The 22956-nt window shown below is 48.0% G+C and overlaps 2 protein-coding genes across 2 annotated transcripts; one reads left to right on the forward strand and one right to left on the reverse strand.

Annotated features, from left to right (window-relative positions):
* The first annotated feature begins 6407 nt into the window (after positions 1-6407).
* LOC100837989 (nicotinamide adenine dinucleotide transporter 1, chloroplastic) lies at positions 6408-11329 on the forward strand. Its single transcript, XM_003568584.4, has 9 exons — positions 6408-6869; positions 6975-7070; positions 9081-9187; positions 9345-9393; positions 9482-9591; positions 9959-10056; positions 10151-10239; positions 10365-10459; positions 10611-11329. The coding sequence occupies exons 1-9, from the start codon at positions 6740-6742 to the stop codon at positions 10857-10859; spliced, it is 1023 nt and encodes a 340-aa protein (XP_003568632.1). The 5' UTR covers positions 6408-6739; the 3' UTR covers positions 10860-11329.
* Positions 11330-12518: 1189 nt separating this feature from the next.
* Positions 12519-13732, reverse strand: LOC100835321. Its single transcript, XM_003566294.4, has 4 exons — positions 13559-13732; positions 13417-13472; positions 13071-13317; positions 12519-12985 (listed from the first exon to the last, which is right to left on the reverse strand). The coding sequence occupies exons 1-4, from the start codon at positions 13638-13640 to the stop codon at positions 12738-12740; spliced, it is 633 nt and encodes a 210-aa protein (XP_003566342.1). The 5' UTR covers positions 13641-13732; the 3' UTR covers positions 12519-12737.
* Between the last annotated feature and the right edge of the window lie 9224 nt (positions 13733-22956).

The following is a 22956-nucleotide window of genomic DNA, read 5'->3' on the forward strand; positions in this document are numbered from 1 at the left end:
AACGTTGGAAGACAAAATTCGGAATGCTCCACTTTTTGTTTCTCCTTGCCCATAAGCTCATTTATGAGATTACTGCTGGTAATTCCGTGTCCAAGAGTTTCACGATTGATGACGAAGGAACTGTGTTCTGTAAGGATGCATCGTTGTTCCTAATCATCAAGGTCTAAGAGATTTGTTTCTCAAAGATGCTCATGGCACTCCTCTCCTTTTCCACCCAGTTGCACTAAAATCAGGACATTAGTCTTGGTATATGCACCCGGTGACCAATCTTTTCTTCGTGTTACCTTGTTGTGAGGTGCACATCGTTCAGGTATCAAGGACATGTTCGCTCCGCGATACATTCACCTTTTCAAGTTTCTTGTTTGCTTCAACCTTCCTCCAACCTCTCTAAGGTACTCGTTTTTCACTTGTCCTATGCTCTGCTTCGCTTCTATATCTAGTCCTTGACCTTTCTATCCGGAGCGTTTGGTTCACATCCTTCGTGAAGCCGAATATCGCTGTTCGACAAGACCGTCAAGCTCTTCAAGGATGAACCATCGCAACGCGAAGACCATCGTCGGAACGAGTATTCCACTTCCTTCCCTTCCTTCTTTTGGAATCTCGGGACGCGATTCCTTTGAGTGGGGAAAGTTGTAACAGCCCAAGAGCAACATTTTACATTTAAGCCCTTGTTGGACTTGTTTGTAATTTATTTCTTGTTGCATAACATTTTACTTTTGCATCCATGCCATGTCATCTCTTCTTTGCTTCACATAAATTTGAAATTTACAATTCAACTTGTTGTTTGAATTTGCTAGAAGATTCAAATATGAATCATCATTCCCTTCTTTGAGTTTGAATTCCTTTTCCTATATTTTACAATAGAGAGTCAAATGGTTTTTACAATCTTTTATTCCCATTTGAATATTTTCCAAATACTAGTACCATAATTAAATTCTCCTATTCCTCAGCTCTTCAAAAATGTTATTTGAATTTTGAATCCAAAGATATTTGCAAAAGGGAAAACAGAAAAAGGAAAAGGAAAGAGAAAAAGGAAAACCTACCTGCTTACCTTTCGGCCCGAGTCGGCCCAGCCACCTCGCCCCACCTTTTCCTTCGCGCGCGCCAGCAGCCTCGACCTAGCTTTCCCCGCGCAGCGCCGCAGCCCAGCAACGCGCCTCCCCACGGCCCCACTTCTCTGCGGGCGCCCGTGTTCCGCCTCCTAGCCGCGAAGGCGCCTTTCCCAGTTTATGCCATCTCTCTCATAGGGGCTTCGTCCTCCTCTGCTTTCTTCCTCCTGACCAATGGAGCCTCCCCGCGCCACGTCGACGTCGACAACGACAGGAAGCTCCGCGCCGCCTATTTAAGCAAGCCCCGCACCTCCTCTCAACCCTAGCTCAAGGAGAAACCCTAGGTAGGCTCTCCTCCCCCCTTTCTGCGCGCCGTCGTCGCCCCCTTTTCCGAGCCGCAGGTGCCTTCACGTCGCGCCGCCGTTCCAGCCCGAACCAAGAAGAACCGCACGCGTCACCTTGTTTGCCCGGAGCTGCTCTTCTTCTGGACGCAAGGAATCGATCGAGATCGCCTACGTCGTCGCCTAGCTCCTCTTCTTCGACTCCGGCCGCCGTCACTTCTCCGGCGAAATTCCGATGAACCTTCCATCGCATCCCCGTCAGCTTCCTCCTACGGCTTCAGGGTGAGCTTCTCTCTCTCCCGCTCCTTTCCGCGCCCGTTTTAGTTCATCGTAGCCCTAGGTTGCCGCGACGTGCCCTGAACCCGCCACCGGCGAGCTCTGCTCCATGCCGCGCCAGCGCTCCAGCGGAGCTTGTGTGTTGTCCTTCGAGGCAACTTGCTCCCCTTCGAACTTGGAACGAGAAAAGGCATCGCCTTGTGCTCCGCCGTGACGCGTGGTCGCCGCCGACGAGTCGCTGCCGTGGCCGCCGCACGCGCCCGCGAGCCACCAGCGTTCCTCTTTAGTTTAAGAGGGTTTGTGCCCTAGATCTAGCAAGATCCGATCCGCAGCCCGTCTGGTTACCTTGCTCGTCCGTTCGATCTCCCTCGGCTGCAAGGGTAGAACCAACCTTTTTACCTCTTGACCGACCTTGACAAGTGGGACCCGTTGGTCAGTGACCGCGGGCAGCCAGCGCAGCGCGCCTGCCTCGTCAGCTCTCCTAGGCCCGCTGTCAGCCGCACAGGCTAGCTGCGCTCGAGTAGATTTAGTTCTCTGTGTGTTTTCTTTTGTTTTGGAATTCCAGAAGTTGTTTTATCTTGTTTAAATCCTAGTAAATGCATGCTAAAACCAAAGTGAGCGAACCATATATGTTTTGGAATTAGAAAAATGCAAGGAATTTAACTGTGCAATTAGATTTACACTTTGGGGTTTCAAATTTCAAAATTCAAACGTATGAACTTGTCTAGTCTCTATTTTAAAACTGGTAGCTCATCTGTATTTAATGTAAACATCAAAGTTGATCCCTGTAACTGGTAGAACACAGTAGCATTCTTGGTTAGGCCATTTGAGTCCTTTAAAGCTGTTGTTTACTTTAATTAAGTCACCTAATGGCTAACTTTGTTGCTAATGGAATCAATTCGCTTGCATATTGTTGCATCATGATGTCACATGCCATTTCATGTTGTATTGTGCATTGCACCTATTGATTGTTACCTTATTTGTGTATTCGGTGATTTGGTTCTTTACGTTAGCGACTCCGACTTACTCCATCGACGATCCGGGTTCCCACACTTCTTCGGATCCCCTCTCTCAGTGCCCAGCGACCGAGAATCCAGGCAAGCAGCCATTCCTTGAACATGTTGTTTATACCCAATACCTCTCTCTCGTTCTTGCATTAAGTTACGTTCTCAGTTCGTATCACTGTGCCTTTAGGATTGCATAGCTTTAGTCAGTTCTACTCAAATGCCTATTACCATGTCACATGTTTGTTATTGCCCTAGTTGGTCATTCGAAGTTTGCTTAGCTTGCTAGTCTAGTGTCCTTACTTGGGGTTACACAATTGCTACATCCACATGCTACTTTCTGTATTTAATTGCGATTATTAAACTGTGACTTGTTATTACCTGCACAAGGCAACGATGGGAGGCCGTGCTAACGCATTGTTGTTTTGTCCCATTGGCACCGACCTAAGGACTGAGTTCTCGTTTTCGCCGACCCAAGAAACTTCGCACTAACCGCTCGTGGGAGAATATATGGGTTCCCCCTCGGCTTAGTACTCGTTTCATAGCTCTTCCAGGAGCCACATAGTTCGGGCGTTCCATTTGGCATATCGCATACACACTGGTGTTGTGTTTGGAGATTTGTTGGTACTTTGCATACATATAGGATTGGGGCACTAGTCTGGAGTGGTCATTCTGCGGACACTGAACCACTACCATCTATCCTCACAACTCTTAAGTCCGTACGACGCTTCGGCCGGGCTCTCGTTTCGGATTAGACTCAGTTGGGTGGTCCCCTTTATTAGTTGTGGGGTTTGGAAACGTCGTGTCGCCCAATTCTGCCGACACACGTCTTTGTGTGTTCCTACTCTAGTGGCAACAAGGGTTGGACGAACGTGTACGGGTAAATTGGCACACCCTGCAGGGATAAATCTTTCGGAAAGCCGTGTCCGCGGTTATGGACGACTTGGTTGGTCATTACTTGATCATAGAGAACTTAACCAACTTAATCTCAAAAACTTGAGTAGTAATTAGCCTTAATCATGGATATGCTTAAACTGCTTAAGTGTGAGTGTCCTTTGGATTGCTTCCTCACAGGGTGTTGAGGGGGTGATATGAGGATTGTGTTGTTTGGTGTTTAGTAAATAGGTTAATCACCTCACTTAGTAGACGCTTCTCATCCTCTACTTAGATGTTGTTATTAGAGTGTCTCTCCAGATATTGTTGCTGCTGCATAACCCCACCATATCCCTTCTTTGAGACTTGTTGCATATTTAGTTTAGTTCTCCCCGTAAGTTTTGCGAGTACTTTGTACTCGGTTGCTTTGCAACGTTGTTTTCTTTAGAGGTTCCAGCAGAGCAGGTGAGCTGCTAGCTTCTTCGGGGAGCACGACGTTGAATTTAGCCAGGAGATCCAGATAAGGGTTCTGAGACTCGTGGCGGGTTTCCTTCCAGCTTCCAGCCTCTTCAGGCCATGCTGTATTCTTGTCTGTACTCGGACATAATTCGACTTCCGCTGATGTAATGATGTAATGATGTAATGTTGGGACATGTGTCCTCTTTTTGTAATAATTGTTATTCTGCTCCCTGTATGAGCTTTGTAATTACTCTCTTCTGTAGAGTTTTGGTAATGATATTCATGTTGCAAAATCCTGCGATGAGCACATTAATGCATGTATGTATTGAGGTGTTTATCGTAGGTTAAGCACCTGAGGCTTGAATTATGCAAATGTTAGCAATTTGAGGCTAAATTGTATAATTCCGGTCCCGGGATCTTACAGGGGGCGCTGCTTTACTTTGCGCCATGTGCTCAGTATAAGATCGTTGACGCATCTCGGCATTGGTCGAGATCAAACTACTTGTGCTTATCCTGCAATCACATAAGACAAGATAGATATGCCGACATACCCTTGGTATGCCGGTCTATTATCAATTCGGCTTAAGGATGCCGACGTACTTGCCTGTGCCGGCTTTGCCATCGCTATCTCGGCTAATATGTGTCGTCATGACCCTACCTGGGGTCATCCCCTCCGACAGGCGAGGATAGGGCTCAAAAGCCCGTGCCGCTCGCCACAACCTGTGCGGCTGCTCTTGTTGTGGCCCGTGTTGCCCCCTCTCGCTCCAGAACTACCCGGTGCGAAAGCCCCACCACCGCCATCTGCGGGCTTCACCCGTCGGCCTCCTCCGACAGCTAGGGTTCGTTCGAGCCGTCCTAGGAGCGAGGTGATCCAAATAACCACAAAAAAAAATCAAGTCTAAGATGTATAAAAATACATTTATGAAATCTCGCAAATTTTTGACTAGCAAATGCAAACCTGTCACATTCTTGCACTTCAAACAAAGGAAATTTGAAGTGTAGATCACGTTTGAAGACTAAAATTAAGCTATGTATAATGCATCCGTAAGTATATAGTTCCTTCCGTTCTAAAATATAAGATGTCAAATTTCCTAGAGTGTGACCAAACTTATATCATATAGCAAAATGTATCAGCATGTACGTTTCAAACTAAGATACCATGGAGATCATTCTCATTTGCCACCACAGATGCTGATACGTTTTGTTTATTATATGATCGGTCAAAGTTCAGAAAGTTCGGTCAACAAATTATACAACATGTATTTTATAAAGGAGGGAGAGTATGTAACTAAGGGTCGATTTGGTTTTTCTAGAATTATGCTACTCACTCTGTTCATACATACTTATCGTGGTTGCACTAGAAAGGAGTAGTATACAAAATCTTTTCTTTTGTCCTAACGTGGCAAACCAACTTAAACGATATTCACTCCGTTCCATCATTCTTGTAGAAATATTACATGTATCTAGACATTTTTTAGGAATGGATACATCCATTTTTGACAAATTTGAGACAAGAATTATAAAACGGAGAGAATACTAAATTAAGAAAGAAGTCACTTGGAGCGAGTAACAGGTTTGACACAATAGAAAAAAGTTGAATGCGACCCAAAGACTTCCAATTTGTTTGCTTGGCTGAATGAAACGTGGTGACAATACAGAATAATTTTTTATAGAGATCATATGCAAATTGATAAGGATAAGAATGGGAGAAGAAAAGAAAATGCGAACGTCAGATTCCCATTTGGCCCCACGGAGGCAGCTGCGTGTTCATCCATGAACCCATCGGAACCGTCCAGTCAATTCCAGCTCGCCGCGACGAATGGCCAGGGTGCCACCACGCCTCCAATAAGCGGCGACCGGACATCGCCGTGTGCCTAGCTCACAAGAACACGCCAGCTACCACTTGCGAAGCCAGTGTCTATAGAAACGGGGGTCCAGATTTAGTGAGGCCCACAGACAGTGACGTGTCCCTTGACGGGCTTGAACTGGAAACGTGGCTTTACCTCGCGAAGCTAGCTGTTCTACACTACAAGCACACGTAAGGGCCGTGCCTATGACACGCGGTCCCACCATTTCAGGCAGCCGGTGGCAAGGACACGCAGCCTGACAGCCGTGTGAAGCCGCCTGGGGCCAGAGGCAGCCACCGCAACCGGCGGTGCTCTCCGGCGACGAGGGACGAAGGGCAAAGCAATTATGCAGACTTTAATCCTGTCCAACCCTGACAGTGACACGTGGGCCGAAGCATATATTCTGGTCCCACACGTCGGTGAAAGGAGGCCACACCAAGAACGGTCCCCGGCCCACCCCCTCCCGGTCCCTCGGTCCCCCGGGCATGTTGTAACCCTCCTCGCCTGGAAGGCTGGAAGCAGGATATGTGAAGGAGTGAGTGTCCTCTATATGTGAAGCGCAGGCGAAGATGTCGTGAGACGAGACGAAGGGAAGGAAGGGAACGAAGCGAGCGAGCGAGCTCTGTCTTCTGCTGAGGAAGGAAGCGAGCAGCTTACGTATAGCCCCCTTCCTCCTGCCCGCCCGCCCCCACCACCCCTCCCGCTTCCTCAGATCCCGAATCCTAACCCTAGACGCCGCCCCCCGCCTCCGCCCACGGCCACCGGCGACCGCGACTGCCGATGCGATCGGCCGCGCCGTCGCGCTTTCTAGCCCGGTGCTTCTGTTGTGGGAGGGGGAAGCCCTAGCCGTGGAACCTCCGCCGCAGGCGCAGATCGGGGAGGCGCGCGAGATGACGGTGGACGTCTCGACCTCGCCGGCGACGGCGACCTCGCCGCCGTCCGCGTCCTCTTCGCATCACCACCACCATTCCGCCACCTCCCTCCGTGCTCTCTCCAACGCCGTCGCCGGCGCCTCCGCTGGTAATTTGGCGCGACAGCTCTTATCCATTATGGTCTAGTGGGTTTCTTCGGTTTGGCGGTGTGTATCTATGTGAAGGAAGTGCTGGATTTGGGGCTTGTGCGCAGGTGTGATAGCGGCGACTTTCGTGTGCCCACTCGATGTGATCAAGACGAGGTTCCAGGTGCACGGCTGGCCCAAGCTAGCCCCTGGAACAATAGGAGGTGAGCATTTCTTCAGAGGAACTATTGCGAATTTTGCTTCAGTTTCTTGCTACATGAGACTGTTCTGGATACGAAGTTCTTATGCTTGGCTTGAATGCATCTACTGTTGAGAACGGAGTGCCTGTATGGAGGGGACGTTGTGTAGTACTAGTTTGCGGCGTCTGTCGAGTCTTGACCATCCAAGATTCAAGGAATTGAGATAGAATCCATTTCAGTAAAGGTATATCTGGTTTAAGATGCTACAACTGTTCAATCGCTTGTTTGCCCAGTTATATCATCCCCAACCTTATTGCCTCGTGTCTTGTGTAATACTCCCTCCGTCCCATATTAAGAGTTGCTGGTCACTTGTCATTTGTATCATATGGGATGCATCACTTGCATGGTTGCTGCCACCGTGCCAGGATTTGGCTCCAGGGGGGCTAAGAGGGTAATCCTTGTGTTGTTGAGCTTGGAGTTTTGACCTGTCAAATCTTGCATGTTGAGTGAAAAGACATGCATAATCTAGGCCACCCCCACAGACCTCTTTCCCCATCTTCCACAATTTTTCCTGTAGTTTGCCAACTGTGTATTTGTTGCTCGACCTTTCAAACTCTTCAAGAGAAAAGTTTTTAAAAAGTGTTCTGTACTCAAGAATGGAAATAATAGCAATTAAAGAGAACATCCTGCCATCTTCCCTCTTCAGTAGAATCAGTACGAATGGACAAGAGGTGGGTTGGATGTGCAGGATGTTCAACAATGAAACATGTTACATGAGAATATCATGAAAGAACAATTGTGAAGGCGATTTTATGAGAAATCATCTCGATGTCAGTGTGGAAGAACAGGAAAAAGGGTCTATGGGGTTACTGGGCGCGTGTAATTGATCTCGTGCACATGCTTTTCATCTAATGGTTGGACTTCCCTTTGCAGCTAGTTTTACTAGGGTTGGAAAATTGTCCAGCTGATCTGAGTAGATCAATCCACTGTGACCCACAGAGCCATTTCTAAAGGCTGAGGCCGACCCATTACAGTAGCTTATGTGGCTCTCTTGACCCATTGGATCTCATGGGCCGGATCAATTTAGGCATGCATTGATACAAATTATGCCTAAAGAACCAACAATGAGTAAACACTGAGAAAGCAATAAACAACGCCGTGATCCCTTCGCATGAAACAAATGCCAGAAGAAAAATCGTGGCGAGATTCAGGAAAAGGCTTCCGTTACTTGTATCCGTCTATTTCTGTATGTATATGTAGAGAAATTACATCTTATTAAAAGATAGTCTGCCAATTGGTTGTATAAGCAATCATAAACAACTCGATCCAGCTACCAACGGTATGTTGAAGGGAAATTCAGGGTTGTGTTCGAGGCATTTGACTGTGTTGCTTGGGTCGACCCACCAGACCCAATGGGTCTGTGGGACCTATCTCCTCTGCCCCAACAAATATTCAAGGCCGCCTAAGAGACCCATTGGTCTGGATTTTTGGGTCCGTCCAGTGACCCAACGGGTTTCCTTGACTCATTTCCATCCCTAAGTTTTACCATATCCCTTTGCATTAGATAGCAACCAAATATGTATTGGTTAGGATTATTTCATGTTGTGCACAATATAGTTAAAGGATGGCATAATTAATATTTCCAAGCCCAATGTTGAGATGTGCTGAGCTTACAATTACATATCCTAATTCCTAGAACTTATGCTCGAATGCATGCTGTGAAGCGATGGAAAAGTATGATTAAGTGATGCTATGAGCATAGCTCCGCCTAACAATACTATAAGAACACCATCAGCTCATACCATGCATGTGGAGAACGTCGTGTAAATGGATGATGCCTTTATTGATGCTTATTACTGTTGATTTTGCATCTAAGAATTTGAATTTTAGCACACATAACAAATGTGTGCTGGCCTAGAATTGCTTTCTATTGTACCATTCTTGCTTGCATTTACTTCCTTAAAAAGCTGAAGTTTATTACATCAGTTCTCTGTTCTATCTTTTTGACAGGATTCTCTGTTCTATCTTGACTAGGTAGCGTCATTATTGGGAGCTTACAACAGATTACCAGGCGGGAAGGTTTCCGGGGATTGTATCGTGGTCTCTCCCCGACGGTTTTGGCGCTTTTGCCTAATTGGGCAGTGAGTATTTACTACTAGTCTACTACAATGATGCAAAAAAGAAAGGATGATTATAATAATTACTGTTATGTTTTTCTTGCACATGTATGGTGTCGTTACTACTAACCAGAAGCACTTATATCTGTTATGGAGCTAACAATTTCCTTATGGATTGTAGGTCTACTTTACTGTATATGAGCAGCTTAAAAGCTTACTTTCTTCCGACGGTTAGTGTTTTACCCTTCCAGTGACTTATTAGGAGAATATTGTATCAGTTCTTAAGTGGCACCATACATAAATACGTTAATATTGTAGAAGGAAGCCATCAACTCTCCGTAGGGGCAAATGTTATAGCTGCATCATGTGCTGGAGCTGCAACTACAATTGTAACAAATCCACTCTGGGTTGTTAAGACAAGGTTTCAGGTATGGCATGCTTCATACCTGGTATTGGCAGAAATAGACACGAGAAACACAACTGCATGTAGAAAATTTCTGCTACCAAAACAATTTGAATGACCAATAAATATGCAATTATTCAAAATGTCTTGGTAGTTTCTGGTTTGTTCATGAAATTGACTGAGGGGTTGCTGTACATAGTCGAATACATCCAGTTTGTAATGGAAACATCATTAACTAACATGCTTCTAAATATGAAAAACTTTTTGGTCCTGGTTCACCTAATTTGTATTGAGCAGTCATACCGAGTACTGCCCCAATAAATATTGCCCCACCGAATCCCACTACGATACCAGGATTCCTGTCAACAATAGCTATACATTTTGTTTTGTAGACCCAAGGAATAAGATCTGGGGTGATGATCCCATACAAAGGTACAGTTGGTGCATTGACGAGAATAGCACGTGAGGAAGGCATCCGTGGACTATACAGGTATCTTTCTATGGAATGATAACACATTTAACCATCTTTGCTGATTTTATATTTCTGTGTTTGGTATAATTGCTGATATTTGTTATCTCAAAAGTGGACTCGTCCCTGCCTTGGCTGGCATCACTCATGTTGCCATTCAGTTCCCTGTATATGAGAAGATGAAAGCTTACCTGGCTGAGCGAGGTATTACAGTGATCTTCTTCCACATAAAAATGCATATGCATGATAGTGGCTGCTAGATAGAGGCCAGACTGGATGGCTTGTTGTGTATTTCTACTTCTACATATGACAGTGTTACGCTTTCACAGACAATACTACTGTTGAAGCATTAAGTTTTGGCGATGTCGCTGTAGCTTCATCTCTGGCAAAACTAGCTGCCTCAACCTTGACATATCCTCATGAGGTATGGAGTCGATTCTCTGCAACTTTGTTCTACTCCGGTCTTCGTATTTGTTGATGAATGTGAACGACCGCATGCAGAACAATGTATGCATGAGTTCTTCTTGGCTTGGTTATATATCTGAGACTATTATCACTCCTGATAATCGTTTTAGGTTGTTCGATCAAGGTTGCAAGAGCAGGGAGCACACTCTGAAGCAAGATATCGAGGGGTAATAGACTGTGTTAGAAAGGTTTATCATGGAGAGGGTATAGCTGGCTTCTACCGTGGGTGTGCCACAAATCTGTTGCGGACAACACCTGCTGCAGTTATAACCTTCACAAGCTTTGAGATGATTCACAGATTCCTTCTCGATCTATGCCCTCCAGAATCTGAACAGCATCCCCAGCCACTGAAGCATTGACTGTATCGTTACTGTGTCCTATCCATGCTGTCATCCGAGAGTAGAAAACTAGAAATCGAGTACCTATCCAGCGGCGCCATTTACCTTGACAGAAGGTTCTCATAACAGAGATTTTGGTAATGCAACAAGTAGCTGTCATTCAAAGCTCAAATCATAGTGTAGGACATGAATTAACACTTGTGTATGTACTAGTTTCGATAACATGCATTGGGAGGTATATGAGGTGTGGATGAACGGTGATATTGGTGGGTGTTGCTTGATGATGACGAAAGGAAAAAAATAATAATGCCACTTGTAGGTACATGAATAATCTACCTGAGTGTTTTTTTTTTTATTTTTTTTATTTTTTTATTTTTACTTTTGAGATCTGTGACCCTATACCTTTATCTGGGAGGGTGGTACGTCACAAGTTGAGGATATACTGTATCATGTGCATATGCGGATTTGATGCAAATTCCTTTTTCACTAAATTCACATCTTTTTGCCCAAGTTCACGTTTTCATATTGCCGTGTGCTAATAAAATTTAGTTGGTTTAGCCTGTCCTGTCATCTTTGCAGATTGAGGCGTTTATTGGTCTTAGCTGTCCGAGGAATTGTTGTTTCTTATAAATTGTTGTGTGACCAATAGAGTTGTGTCATATTTGTCCCGCTTCCCTGCTATTCACCTGTGTGTAGGCTTCCTGTTCTTTTTGTTGTGCTTCGACGTATCTGTTTTGCGCTTATACATGTTACTCTGCCTCTTCGTGTGTCCGACTTCTTCCTCAGTTCCTCTGGATAGTTGTCTAAATAGCGCGCTGTTCTTCACATTCTTAGGTCGCACCTCTAATATTTTCACGGCTAGATTCAAAGTCCACTCTTCCTAAAATTCTTCCACCACTGTAGCAATTGGTTAAAGTAAGTTGTATGTCCTTTCATCTCCATAAATGACAGAGAGAAGGGGGCCGATTGGGTTAGCACTGCCCAAGTGGCCATGTATTCTTCCAACACATTCGTGTGGTATGTTTATTAATCCATAAATCAGTAAATGACATCCAGGCCACATTCTAAGTTCATTAGCCACCGTGAAAGTAAATCAGGGAGTGGGGATGGGGGCCGATTGGTTTAGCACTGCCCAAGTGGCCATGTATTACTCCAACAAAGCATTCCATTATATTGTTCTAATTCTGCTTTGAATACAGGCATGTTCTTATTCAAATGGCTGAAGATTGAACCACTTCCGGTCAGATTGATTGCGTTAGGAAAAAGTCCTGATTTTATAATCAACACTTTGGTTGATGTTTTTTGTTTGGTAGCTAGGCGTATCCCGGTGCATCATACGTGTGCAAAACCTAGTTTGAAAGAAATGTCTGCTTGGCGTGATCCTTGTAAAACCTTTACCATTTATCTGTACATATTCCCATTGTATATACCATTCACCTTATATATAAAATGACTTGTCAAAAAAAACAGATTTTAGACTACATATACGCTACCTCGGTCCAGCAATTGTAGACCTATTTGCTTTTTATTGACTACCTTTTGAACAGAAATTGCTTCATTATAATATAATTTATGCGACACAAAATTGTTATAATTGTATTCGTATACAAAAGTAATTTCTTATGACGATGATTTGATCACATTAGTCCTATATTAAAGAAGTAGTTCGTTCGGTCAAAATAAAGCTAAGATGCCTATTATTTATGGACGGAGGTAGTATTAGTTTGGTCCGAAGACGATAACCGAAGTCACCAAATTAAATTCGCTAATCACACTTAGCAACCGATATTTGTACCCGTCGGTTTTGATTTTTTACGCCCACTCATAGTGAAAATTATTTTAAGTTTCACCAAACATAGGTTTCCAACTGATATGTCGTCAAGATAATTTAATCCGATTCTAGAACAAGAACGGCACATCATCGATCACGAAATTATCAAGCAGTGTCGACGCGGAAAGGACGAAGATGGTCAAAAGGAGCGTCATGTGCGCCAAGCTTGGCGCAGCGGCGCCGGAGCAGTAGTCACCAAACGCACCGCCCCGGTACTGCTGCTGGCCGCCCTCCTCGTGGTACCCGAGCTGCGTCTCCTCGTGCGCGCCGTCCTGGTCGCCGCATTCCGTGCGCTCACCACGTATCTCGAAGGTCCCTGCACGCCCGCACATCACGCAAAAAGCCAAAAATCATTTAGCAATTCTCAGCCATGCGATGCGATCGAGGATGTCACAAGTAACCTCTTTCGGGTGTGTAGCTGCAGCTGGTGTGGAGCGCTGCCTGGACGGCCGGTAGCGAGGCGCCGTTGGAGAACCTGAAGCTGTAGCCATCGCCCTCGTCGTGGGCGATAATCTCCTCGACGCACTGCAGCGCGAGTTCCGTCTCCGCCAAGCACGCGCCGCCGCAGTACTCCTCCACGCTCCCGCTACCCACGTGGAACGCACCCTCCACGCCCAGCCTCAGCTCCTCCGCGCACTCCTTGTACACCTTTATTCAGTTCCAATGTTCCATGCATCCATTTTCAGTACTCCAACCATCCATCACCCACAATTACATGAATACATGTACTTGGTGTACATGACTTACATTGTGATCATCGAAGCAATGGCATGCCCTGTCGAAAATCTCCAGCGAAATTTTGTCTACAAACGATGGAATTAATTAAGCTTCAAGTTCTGCACAATTGCGTAGCCGTGCGATGAAATAAAAACAGATACTATATACTCACTGGAGATGCAGGCTGGGAGGATGCAAATGGCAACGACGACCAGGGCTAAGCTGCCACTGCCGGAGCGGTGAGATATTGCCATTGCCTAGTGAAATTAATGTGTGTTGAGCAGGGAGATGTGACGTTTTGGGACAGTCTCGTATTCGTCTTTGCATCAGGCTGTGTTGGTTGATCGACTCTATATATATCGTCCGTCTGTGAATAGAAAATATGAAGATTGGTGCTAAGAATATCAAAAGTAATTACCAGCCGGCCTTGTTTGTCCAACAGTTACTCCAGAGGTTGCCAAATCGATCACTTTTGGTTAAGTTCGCCCACAAGAATTGCTCATGGTCTAACTTTGTGCAGTTTTTGTTGCAGATTAAGATGTACAGTAACAAATTACATCCGAGGTCCGTTGGAACTGTGACCAAAATGCTGCTCCTATAACAGATGAACTATTCCTGTTTCCCTGAACTTTCTTCTCCTACGTATCTAGAGATGAAATGGCAGTTTCATAATTTGGCTTGTGCCATTAGTATACTTAACCAACAGTTTCTAGGGCTGAAAAATATTTGTTCATTCCTTGGCAAGATTCGAACCTAATTGTCTTGCCCAAATCAATTGTGCCGGGAAAACCAATCTTTGTCCAAACGCTATCTTGCACGACAACTTCTGCAGCTTCTTACGCGAACATGAATCGTGTAATTTTTGCCTATTCTGTAGCCAACCACTGCCAATACCTATCGAGGAGCAGCAGTAGTAGAAAGGTGCACCAACGGATCAAAGTATTTTGGCATGCTTACTTGCTGCCATAGAACGTAATTTTGGACCACCGTCTCCAATGCGTATGTTTAATTTGCAGTATTTTTACGTTTTTAACCATCTGCCTATTAAGTGGATTTTCCAAAATTTGAACACTTAGGAAAGTGGAAACCAAATGCCAAAATGTCTCGTGGACGCGACAAGCGGCATGTCTCTCTTTTCGCGCTTCTTCTACGGCGCTGTTGTAATATAATAAAATCTTTACATGGTATGGACCGTAATTCTACGTGACGACGACCAAGTCAACAATCCCAAAGACCGGTCAAATTGCCAACAAGGTGTAGCCATGCTAACTAGGCGCCGGTTAAAGGAGTCAACAAGTCAAACCTCCAATGCCATGGTCAAAGGAGAAGAAAAGTTTGAGTAGGGGCCAAGAAAAGTGTAGAAATGAGTTTACCACTTTGCCCTCACTTTCCCCCTCCCTCAAGAGTTGCTATGGTCTTTTGTCATGAACTCCTAAGCTATAAATACCCACCCCATGGGAGGCATGTATCATTCACTCTTCATTGGGATAAGATCAAAGGGGAGAGGGATAGAGCAACCTAAGGAGCCCGCTCTCGAGTGCTTGGGTCGAGCCTACCCTTGACTCGACCTCGGGAACGCGACTTAGGAAGCCTATTTTCGAGGTTTCGGGCAGTCTAGTATGGCCTTGACTCAAAGTAGAGGGATCGGGTTAGAGTCTCGAGGATATCCCAATCTCGCTACTTGGGAAGACGAGTTCGGCCCAAGTCCGAAGTGGCCTCGAGAGATCTCTGGTCATAGGTGATTTGGGAAGACGAGTTCAGCCCAAAAACCCGGCTAACGACCCCCTCGAAGCCTCTCCTAACATAGGACTAAGTTATGTCCGCAGGGTCGACGGAATCTATTCAAAAAAATATCGACGTGTCAACTTGTCCAAGTGTACGGCGACCTTCGCTATAAGACCGGCGTACACACCTTACATACAATTCTCGCACTTGTGCCATCGAGCATTGGCACCCTTTACTCTTGTTTTTTTCTAGAAAACAACAACAGTGGCGCCGATCATGGGGAACCCTCGCCGCAATTGAAGATCTAATGGCACCGACGAAGCCTACTTCATCGGGTGCCTAACTTGCCGCGAAGTCTACACGGTTACAAACGAAGAAAACAAATGCCTCGGGGGCTCCCGAGGAAGGAGAAATCCTCACCAATCCGGACGTCGCCTCAAGCATGGGCGCTACGACGGAAGTCGTGGCCGTACCTCCGCTCCTGGCTGTCCCCGAAGGAGCTGAAGTACTCGAAACCGTCGTAGGTGGTCCCTCGGTCCTCACCGACGTGGTGGTAAGGATCGGTGAGCTACCTACGGTTACCGACCCCGCAAGGGACGCGGAACTCGGCATGCCTCGTTAGATGGGCTTCACGCCACCTTCCCTACAACCGGTAGTGACCTTGCCTTTGGAGCCTACAAGAGGAAACAATGTGACGTCAGGAGGATCCGCGCCGGAATACCAAGGAGTCCCGGCTTACGACCCCTCCAACCCGAGACTACCTCCATTAGCGCTCGCCGTGATCGCCCATGGAGCTCCTTAGTACCACCCATATTGGGGGCTTCTGCCGCATGGCACTCTCCAAGTCACACACGCTCCAAACCAGTCTCGCTTTGTGAGTGCCCCGCAAGCGCCCCTTGCTCTCGCCGCCGGGGCCGAGCAAGGTGGCAACCAAGCACCACCAACCCCGCAAGCGCCCCTTGATGCGTCCCACGGAGAACGAGATCCCAGCATGCACAGAAACGGGCAAGTGGCGGAGTTCGGAGCCCTCGCCGGCGGTGAAAAAAACCTTCGCCGATGCTCCGACCCTCCAAGAAGACGCCGAGATCACTCTCCAAGTGATCCTTCTAGCGACGAAAGCGACTCCGACGAAGGAGGATCTCGCCGCCGAAGAAACTGAAAGGGCCGACCATCTCGTAACCCGCTCACGCGGGAGATCCAAGACGCGGCTTTCCCGTCGAGGTTCAAGCCAACGACGTACGACGGAGAGTCCAACTGACGTGGTTATGACTAACCACATACTCGACTCGAGCATACCCGGTAAGCCCAACTGGGGGCCCACAAGGAAGCATACTACGACTCCAAGAGTCTACATGCCAAATCTTGCGACTCAAGATTAGGAAGATTAATTAGATTATATTTTCTCATTGTAACCGACTTGGACTCTACCTTAACTTGATTTTCTACATATATAAAGGACCAGGAGGAGGAGCCAAGAAGACACACCTAACTTAGATACAAGTCGCCTAGAAGCACTCATCAACTCTATGCATCTAGACTCTGCGGCACCCCATTGTAATCGACTCAGAATACAGATCCGACAAGCAGGACGTAGGGGTATTACCTCATCGAGGGCCCTGAACCTGGGTAAATCGTGTCCCTTGTGTCCTTGTTAGCCGACGAGTTCGCCAACACACACTCGAAATCTTTCCTCGATACAAGTCCATCAATATGGACATTGTCGAAGTCACATCTTCGTCATTGGCGCCGTCTGTGGGAAAGACGTGTGTTGGAGTCGCGATCTTAGCGGTTTCAGATCCAGAAAAACCATCATCGACTCAGGCGGAGTCGAGGATCCTCGAGTCCTCTACCGCTCGCCTCCAAGCCAACCCCGTAGTCCTCGACAAGCTTGATGCCCGCCTGGATCTCATATTCGGCGAGTTCCACGTCCGATCTGGTATCCTTCGACTACCGTGTCCGACTGTCTCAACTCTGGAAGAGTTGCTTCTCCTTTCTCCCTCAGAGAAAGACCCACCGACAGGCTCGACGGGGCCACTCAAGGAAGCAGAGCAAGTCTCCTCTAGGACCTGCTCTGATTCTAAAGACGATCCGTCCCCGCGTGCGAACAACCCCGCCCCTAGCGACGCTGGCGACCGCTCGGAACAAGGAAGTTTCCATGACGACCTCACCTTGTCGGGTTCACCCGACGAAACAGAACAGGTTTCCCTTGGAACCTACTGCGATTCGGAGAGCAATCCACCCCAGTCTGCAGAAAGCCCCGTCCCAGTCGACGCCGGCAACTGCTCAGAGCGGGAAGGCTGCCATAGCAGCAGCGATCTTGCGCCCAAATGCGCCATCGCTCATGTCTTCATGACAAATCCTGTCGCCCCGAAGCTGACTCCTCCAGCTGTGAGTGCATTAGCAAATCCACCGGCTGGATATTCAGCGGCAGAGAAGGCTCGAGTCCAGGCAGCTCTTGAGTCGGGAGTCCTCATGAAGGATCCCACCGCCGCTGAATTGCAATTGTATTCCAATTCTCTTGCCAGGGCTCAACGCGACCTCAACAAAGAGAAAGAAGATTTCGTCAAAAAGCAAAAGCTTGAAGCTGAGAGGTTGAAGAAACTGGATGAAGATATCCAGGCACACAAAAGAACTCGCTCGGGATCACCCAGCGATTCTGATGGGGCCACCCCTCCTAGAGCCCTCCCCAGACGAAACGTCTCGCGTCGTGACCACACGACCCGAAACTTGGCTCCAAGCTTCATGTCGGTCGACGGCAATGGTGATATGATACCAGAAGCCCCGGAGGCTGCCTTGCTTGTAGTTAATACTTACCTCCAAACAATCCAATGACCCGACAGTGACCCGCGCTCGCGGATTCACAAACAGATTCTGGAAGGATTGAATAGGGCAGGGGCTTCTTGTATCAGCCAAGATTTCAACAACCGAAGGCCGCCACGGGACAGGACTCCATCCCGCCGCGAAGGAGAAATCCAGCACGACCTCGACCCGCCTCCTCGAGGCTGCAGGGAGCGCGACTCGCACTCAAGGGAAACAAAGGGTCCCCCCGAGTTGCCAACCACGACTGGCGAGTCAGGTATCACGACCGCTCGCCGGACTCTGACCTCGAGGCCGAGACATGTGGAGCGCCTTGCTTCAGCCGTCACATCCTCCAAGCTAGGATGCCCAGGAATTTCAAACAGCCGACTGATCTAGACAAGTATGACGGTACTCAAGAGCCCAAAACTTGGTTGGAGGACTACCTCACCGGGATTCGCTGCCAAGGCAGTTCTTGTACTACCGCCATGCAATGCCTGCAGTTGCAACTCAGAGGCCCTGCACGCACGTGGCTAACCGGCTTACCACGAGACGACATTGACTCGTGGGATGAGCTCGTCCAAGCTTTCACTCGCAATTTCAGGTCCACGTACAAACGACCTGACTCCCTCGAGCAACTCCGAGCTTGCATTCAAAAAGAGGGAGAATCTATCCGTTCGTACATCCAGCGTTGGACCAACACCAAACATGCTTCTGAGGAAGTCTCCGATGAAATCGCCATAGACGCCTTCAAACGAGGACTCCGACGAGTCGAACTCAAGGAACGATTGGGTCGTGTCCGGCTCGCAACCATCAACTACCTGATGGAAATCGCCAATCATTGGGCCGACGGTGAAGACTCAGTTCACAATGAATGCCACCGATCTCCAGAAGAAGAGGGCGATCGTGGTCACGATCGAAGGAGAAAGCGCAAAAAGTGAGCATTCAAAGAATCACACCCACCTGACTTCATCACAGCCGCCTCTCCGTCAGAGTTTGGCTCTCGGTTGAACAGGAATCGCGGTGGAGGTTTTCGATGGTGTGACAAGCGCAAGCAACAATGGCAGAGAAAAGGGAACCAACCCACCTTATCTCAATAGCTAACTTCCCCTTGCCAGTTTCACGTCTACAGGGATGAACAAGGCAACATCAAGCCAAGTCACCCTCTAGCAGAGTGCCGGCATTTCAAGGAACTACAGGCTGAGTTGGCCAGGACACAGCAGCCGGCAGCCAGCGCTGGCTTCTCACCGCTACCTAGGTCTCACCCGTACCCTAACGAAGGAGTCAATGCGCCTTTGCCGCCTCCCATACCAGGAGCTCTCGCCATTGGTGCTCCTCCTCCTCCTCCGCGCCCAGCCAGTTTTGCCGGCGCAGTGCACCCAGTGGCATTTAGACCGCCACCAGAAATGCCGACAACGGCCGCCAATTCATATCTGACTCCGGTCGAACACATCTGCATGATTCAAAAAGGGAAACCCACTAATCGGGTCCAGAAGTTCATAACTCGGCAGGTCCATATGGCCATGAGGTCACCTCCCTCTTCAACGGAGTACCTCGACTGGTCTGAAGTGGAGATCACATTCTCCAGAGTAGATCACCCACCCTGCATCCCGCAACTGGGAACCGCAGCATTGGTGCTCAACGCACAGATCGGGGGCTACATGTTAAACAAAGTGTTCATCGATGGCGGAAGTGGGCTAAACATTATCTACGCCGACACCCTACGAAAGATGAACTGCTCAACAACAAAGCTAGCCCCCACAAAGACAACCTTCCATGGGATTATCCCAGGAAAAACAGCCACCCCACTGGGCAAAGTTAACCTAGACGTGGTGTTCGGCACACCCGATAACTTCAGACGCGAAAGACTCGACTTCGAAGTGCTCGACTGGCCATCCCAATACCATGTGGTCTTGAGTCGCGTCGCGCTAGCACGCTTTATGGCAGTCCCGTATTATGCTTACCTTAAGCTCAAAATGCCTGGACCCAACGGCGTGATAACTATCTCCAGAAGTTTCCTGCGGTCCGACCACTGCGACCGCGAATTCCATAAAATTTCCGAGTCACCCGCCACGCAGGACCATGTTGGCCAGGCCTACTTCTTAACAGACGACGACCAAAATCCCGTCCTTAAGAAAAGAGCCATTGAGGCCACAGGCGGTATAGACTCGAAGATAGAGGAAGCGTAGGCCTCTTCATCAAAGGAGACCAACGCTGACTCAGCCAGCGGCTTTATCAAGTAAGGAAAACTGGCTATCTAGGCTCCCCTAATCGCAACAACGGGAGCCCCTCTAGCAGGCGCACTAAAACAACGAGCACACCAAGCCGGTTTCGCAGCCCATGGAGTGTAACTCAAAAAACGCCTGCCGAAGAGTGAGTCAATTCAAGCACATACCAGTGAGCTCATCCACGCCTCGACATGGCTGTTCAACCAACTCGACTGCGGGATATGAAAAACAAAAACCTCCACCTCAGACTCCAATTTAGAGCAGGGGACACAAGAAGCAAGACGTGGAACGCCACGCAATTGCGCCGCCAACGCGCCAGGCTTTTGCTTGATTTTTTCTCTCAAGATTCTTGTCTATTTTCCCTTTTTCTCCGCAAACACCCTCTTGTACCATCGGTACTCAATAAAAAGTATTTACTCTCCTCTCTACTCAGAGTCTTTTTTTACCTGCCCTGGTACGGTCGCATCAAACTCAAAGCTGAGAAATCGACCTAAACTTGTCATTGGACGCACCCGACACTCGGGGGCTGCGTCCAATCGACCCTAATACTTGTCATTGGATGCACCCGACACTCGGGGGCTGCGTGCAATCGACCCTAAACTTGTCATTGGACGCACAGTCGGGTGCTGCGTGCAATCGACCCTAAACTTGTCATTGGACGCACCCGACACTCGGAGGCTGCGTCCAATCGACTCTAAACTTGTCATTGATGCACCTGCCACTCGGGGGCTGCGTCCAATCGACCCTAAACTTGTGATTGGACGCACCTGCCACTCGGGGGCTGCGTCCAATCGACCCTAAACTTGTCATTGGACGCACCTGCCACTCGGGGGCTGCGTCCAATCGACCCTAAACTTGTCATTGGACGCACCCGACACTCGGGGGCTGCGTCCAATCGACCCTAAGCTTCTCATTGGACGCACCCGACATTCATGGGTTATCTCGTAACGAACATCAGCAAAAAAATCGTTCAACAGTCGGCGATTTCCAAGTATGCAAAATTGGGGTCACACTGTTTCTCATACAAGATCAAAGAAGTTACAGAACAAAAGGTGTGACCTCTTTCAAAGATGCTAGCAGCTTCCAGTTACAAAGGACTTCAAAGTGTTTGTGTCTCCACATGACTGCAAACCGGTCATGCACAGACCCGGGGGCTACTCCCACTGGGAGCGCTAGTCGCGCACCCGGTAAAAATACTACAAAGGCAACTACACCTATATCTTTAACGGATATCGAAGACTACTCTACTCCAAAGCCATAAGAGTCACCAGCTGACGTGCCGTGTTCTCCATCATGTCGTAAATTGGTCCAAGCTGAGCATCGTCTGGAACACTGGAGGGAGTCAAATGCAGGGAGTCCAGATTTAATGAGGGGCAGCGAAGACGAACAAACGAGAGGGCTAGAACAACCCCCTCCACCAATTGTTCATGCGTAGCCCCCCTCACCACTGCTCCTTCGCAAAATCTCTCGATCAATCCCTTCAGGTCCACGGGAATAGGAAGATCCGGCAACAAGTTATGGTGCACTTCAGTCAAGCAGTGGCTGCAGGACCTCAAGCAGACCACAGCTATTGCAACTCGATCATGCAGCAGTGCAAGGGTATAACCCTTGTCGCGGTTTGACCAGAAGGATGGGGTCACTGAACCAGACCGTGCTACACCATCAAGACGACTCTTTACGCGTTCAGTTTCAACATATGGTTCTGGCGTCATGTCTGCAAAAGATGGCGCATCCAAATCAGTCAAAATTCAGTTGACCTAGCAATTTCAAGCAGACGAATCAACCGTTACCTCACAAATCAGAACTCAGCTTCACGATTTCCCCAAGAAGAAAATCTTCTCGGCCCGACGCGGCCTGATTCTCCGACTTAAGCAAGGAGATCTCCTCCCGTGCTTGCGCAAGTTGGTATTCAGCATGTCCCAGACGGATATGCATAACCTCGAGTGCATCGGAGGATCCATCTCTACCCACTAGACTTAAGTGCTAATCAGCAGGGCAAATCCTTTGCGCTGGTTAGTACGCTCGAGTCCGCACTCGGTTATTTATATTCAATTGCGAGACACTCCCAACGGGAGTACTCAAACTCCGACTTAAATTCGACTTCAACAAGTCAGAATTCGACTCGGTGCTGATTAGCAAGTCATATCGTTCCATTTCCAAAAAAAGAAGGGGAACAACTTCGCTAAGAAATACAAGGATATCAAATTACAAACTTGAGTTCGGTCACCACTACACACAGTCGCAACCGAACTCGGGGGCTACTCCCACTGGGAGCGCTGACCGCGCACCCGGTAGAATATTCTTTACAAAAAAAGAACTACATGACTATCTACTATGAGGTATGGTTTTTTCCGAGGCTACTTCCCACTGTCGGAGCATCTGTAGCGCGGCCGCTTGCCCGGCCTCCAGGAACGACCCTATACTCTGGGTGAGAGCAGCTGGCAGGGTGGCAACTCGCCAGAAATCCAACTCTGGGCAGTTGACTCACACAAATGCGAGGGAAATTTGGGCACCCTTCACCAGTTGGAGTCGAACCAATTCCTTCATTTTCTCCTTGCCGTGAAACTTCACCATTAGGCTGCCCAGTCCAGGAGGCACCTTCTCTCGTGGCCATAAGGCCCGATGAGTCGAAGCTAGCATGTCACGGCAGGAAGTGAAGTACGTCTTGACCTGTTTGATCCGCTCGATCAACAACATCAAGTCGTAGCTCCTCGACTGATCCAGCCAAAAGGGTGATGGGTCATGAGCTCGGCGAGCTTGAATTGCAGCATTCACTCTGACCTTCTCATCATCAAGGTCAAAGCGAACAGCTGCACAGAAG

Source organism: Brachypodium distachyon, chromosome 2 (assembly GCF_000005505.3).
Source record: "Brachypodium distachyon strain Bd21 chromosome 2, Brachypodium_distachyon_v3.0, whole genome shotgun sequence".
Classification (NCBI taxonomy): domain Eukaryota; kingdom Viridiplantae; phylum Streptophyta; class Magnoliopsida; order Poales; family Poaceae; genus Brachypodium; species Brachypodium distachyon.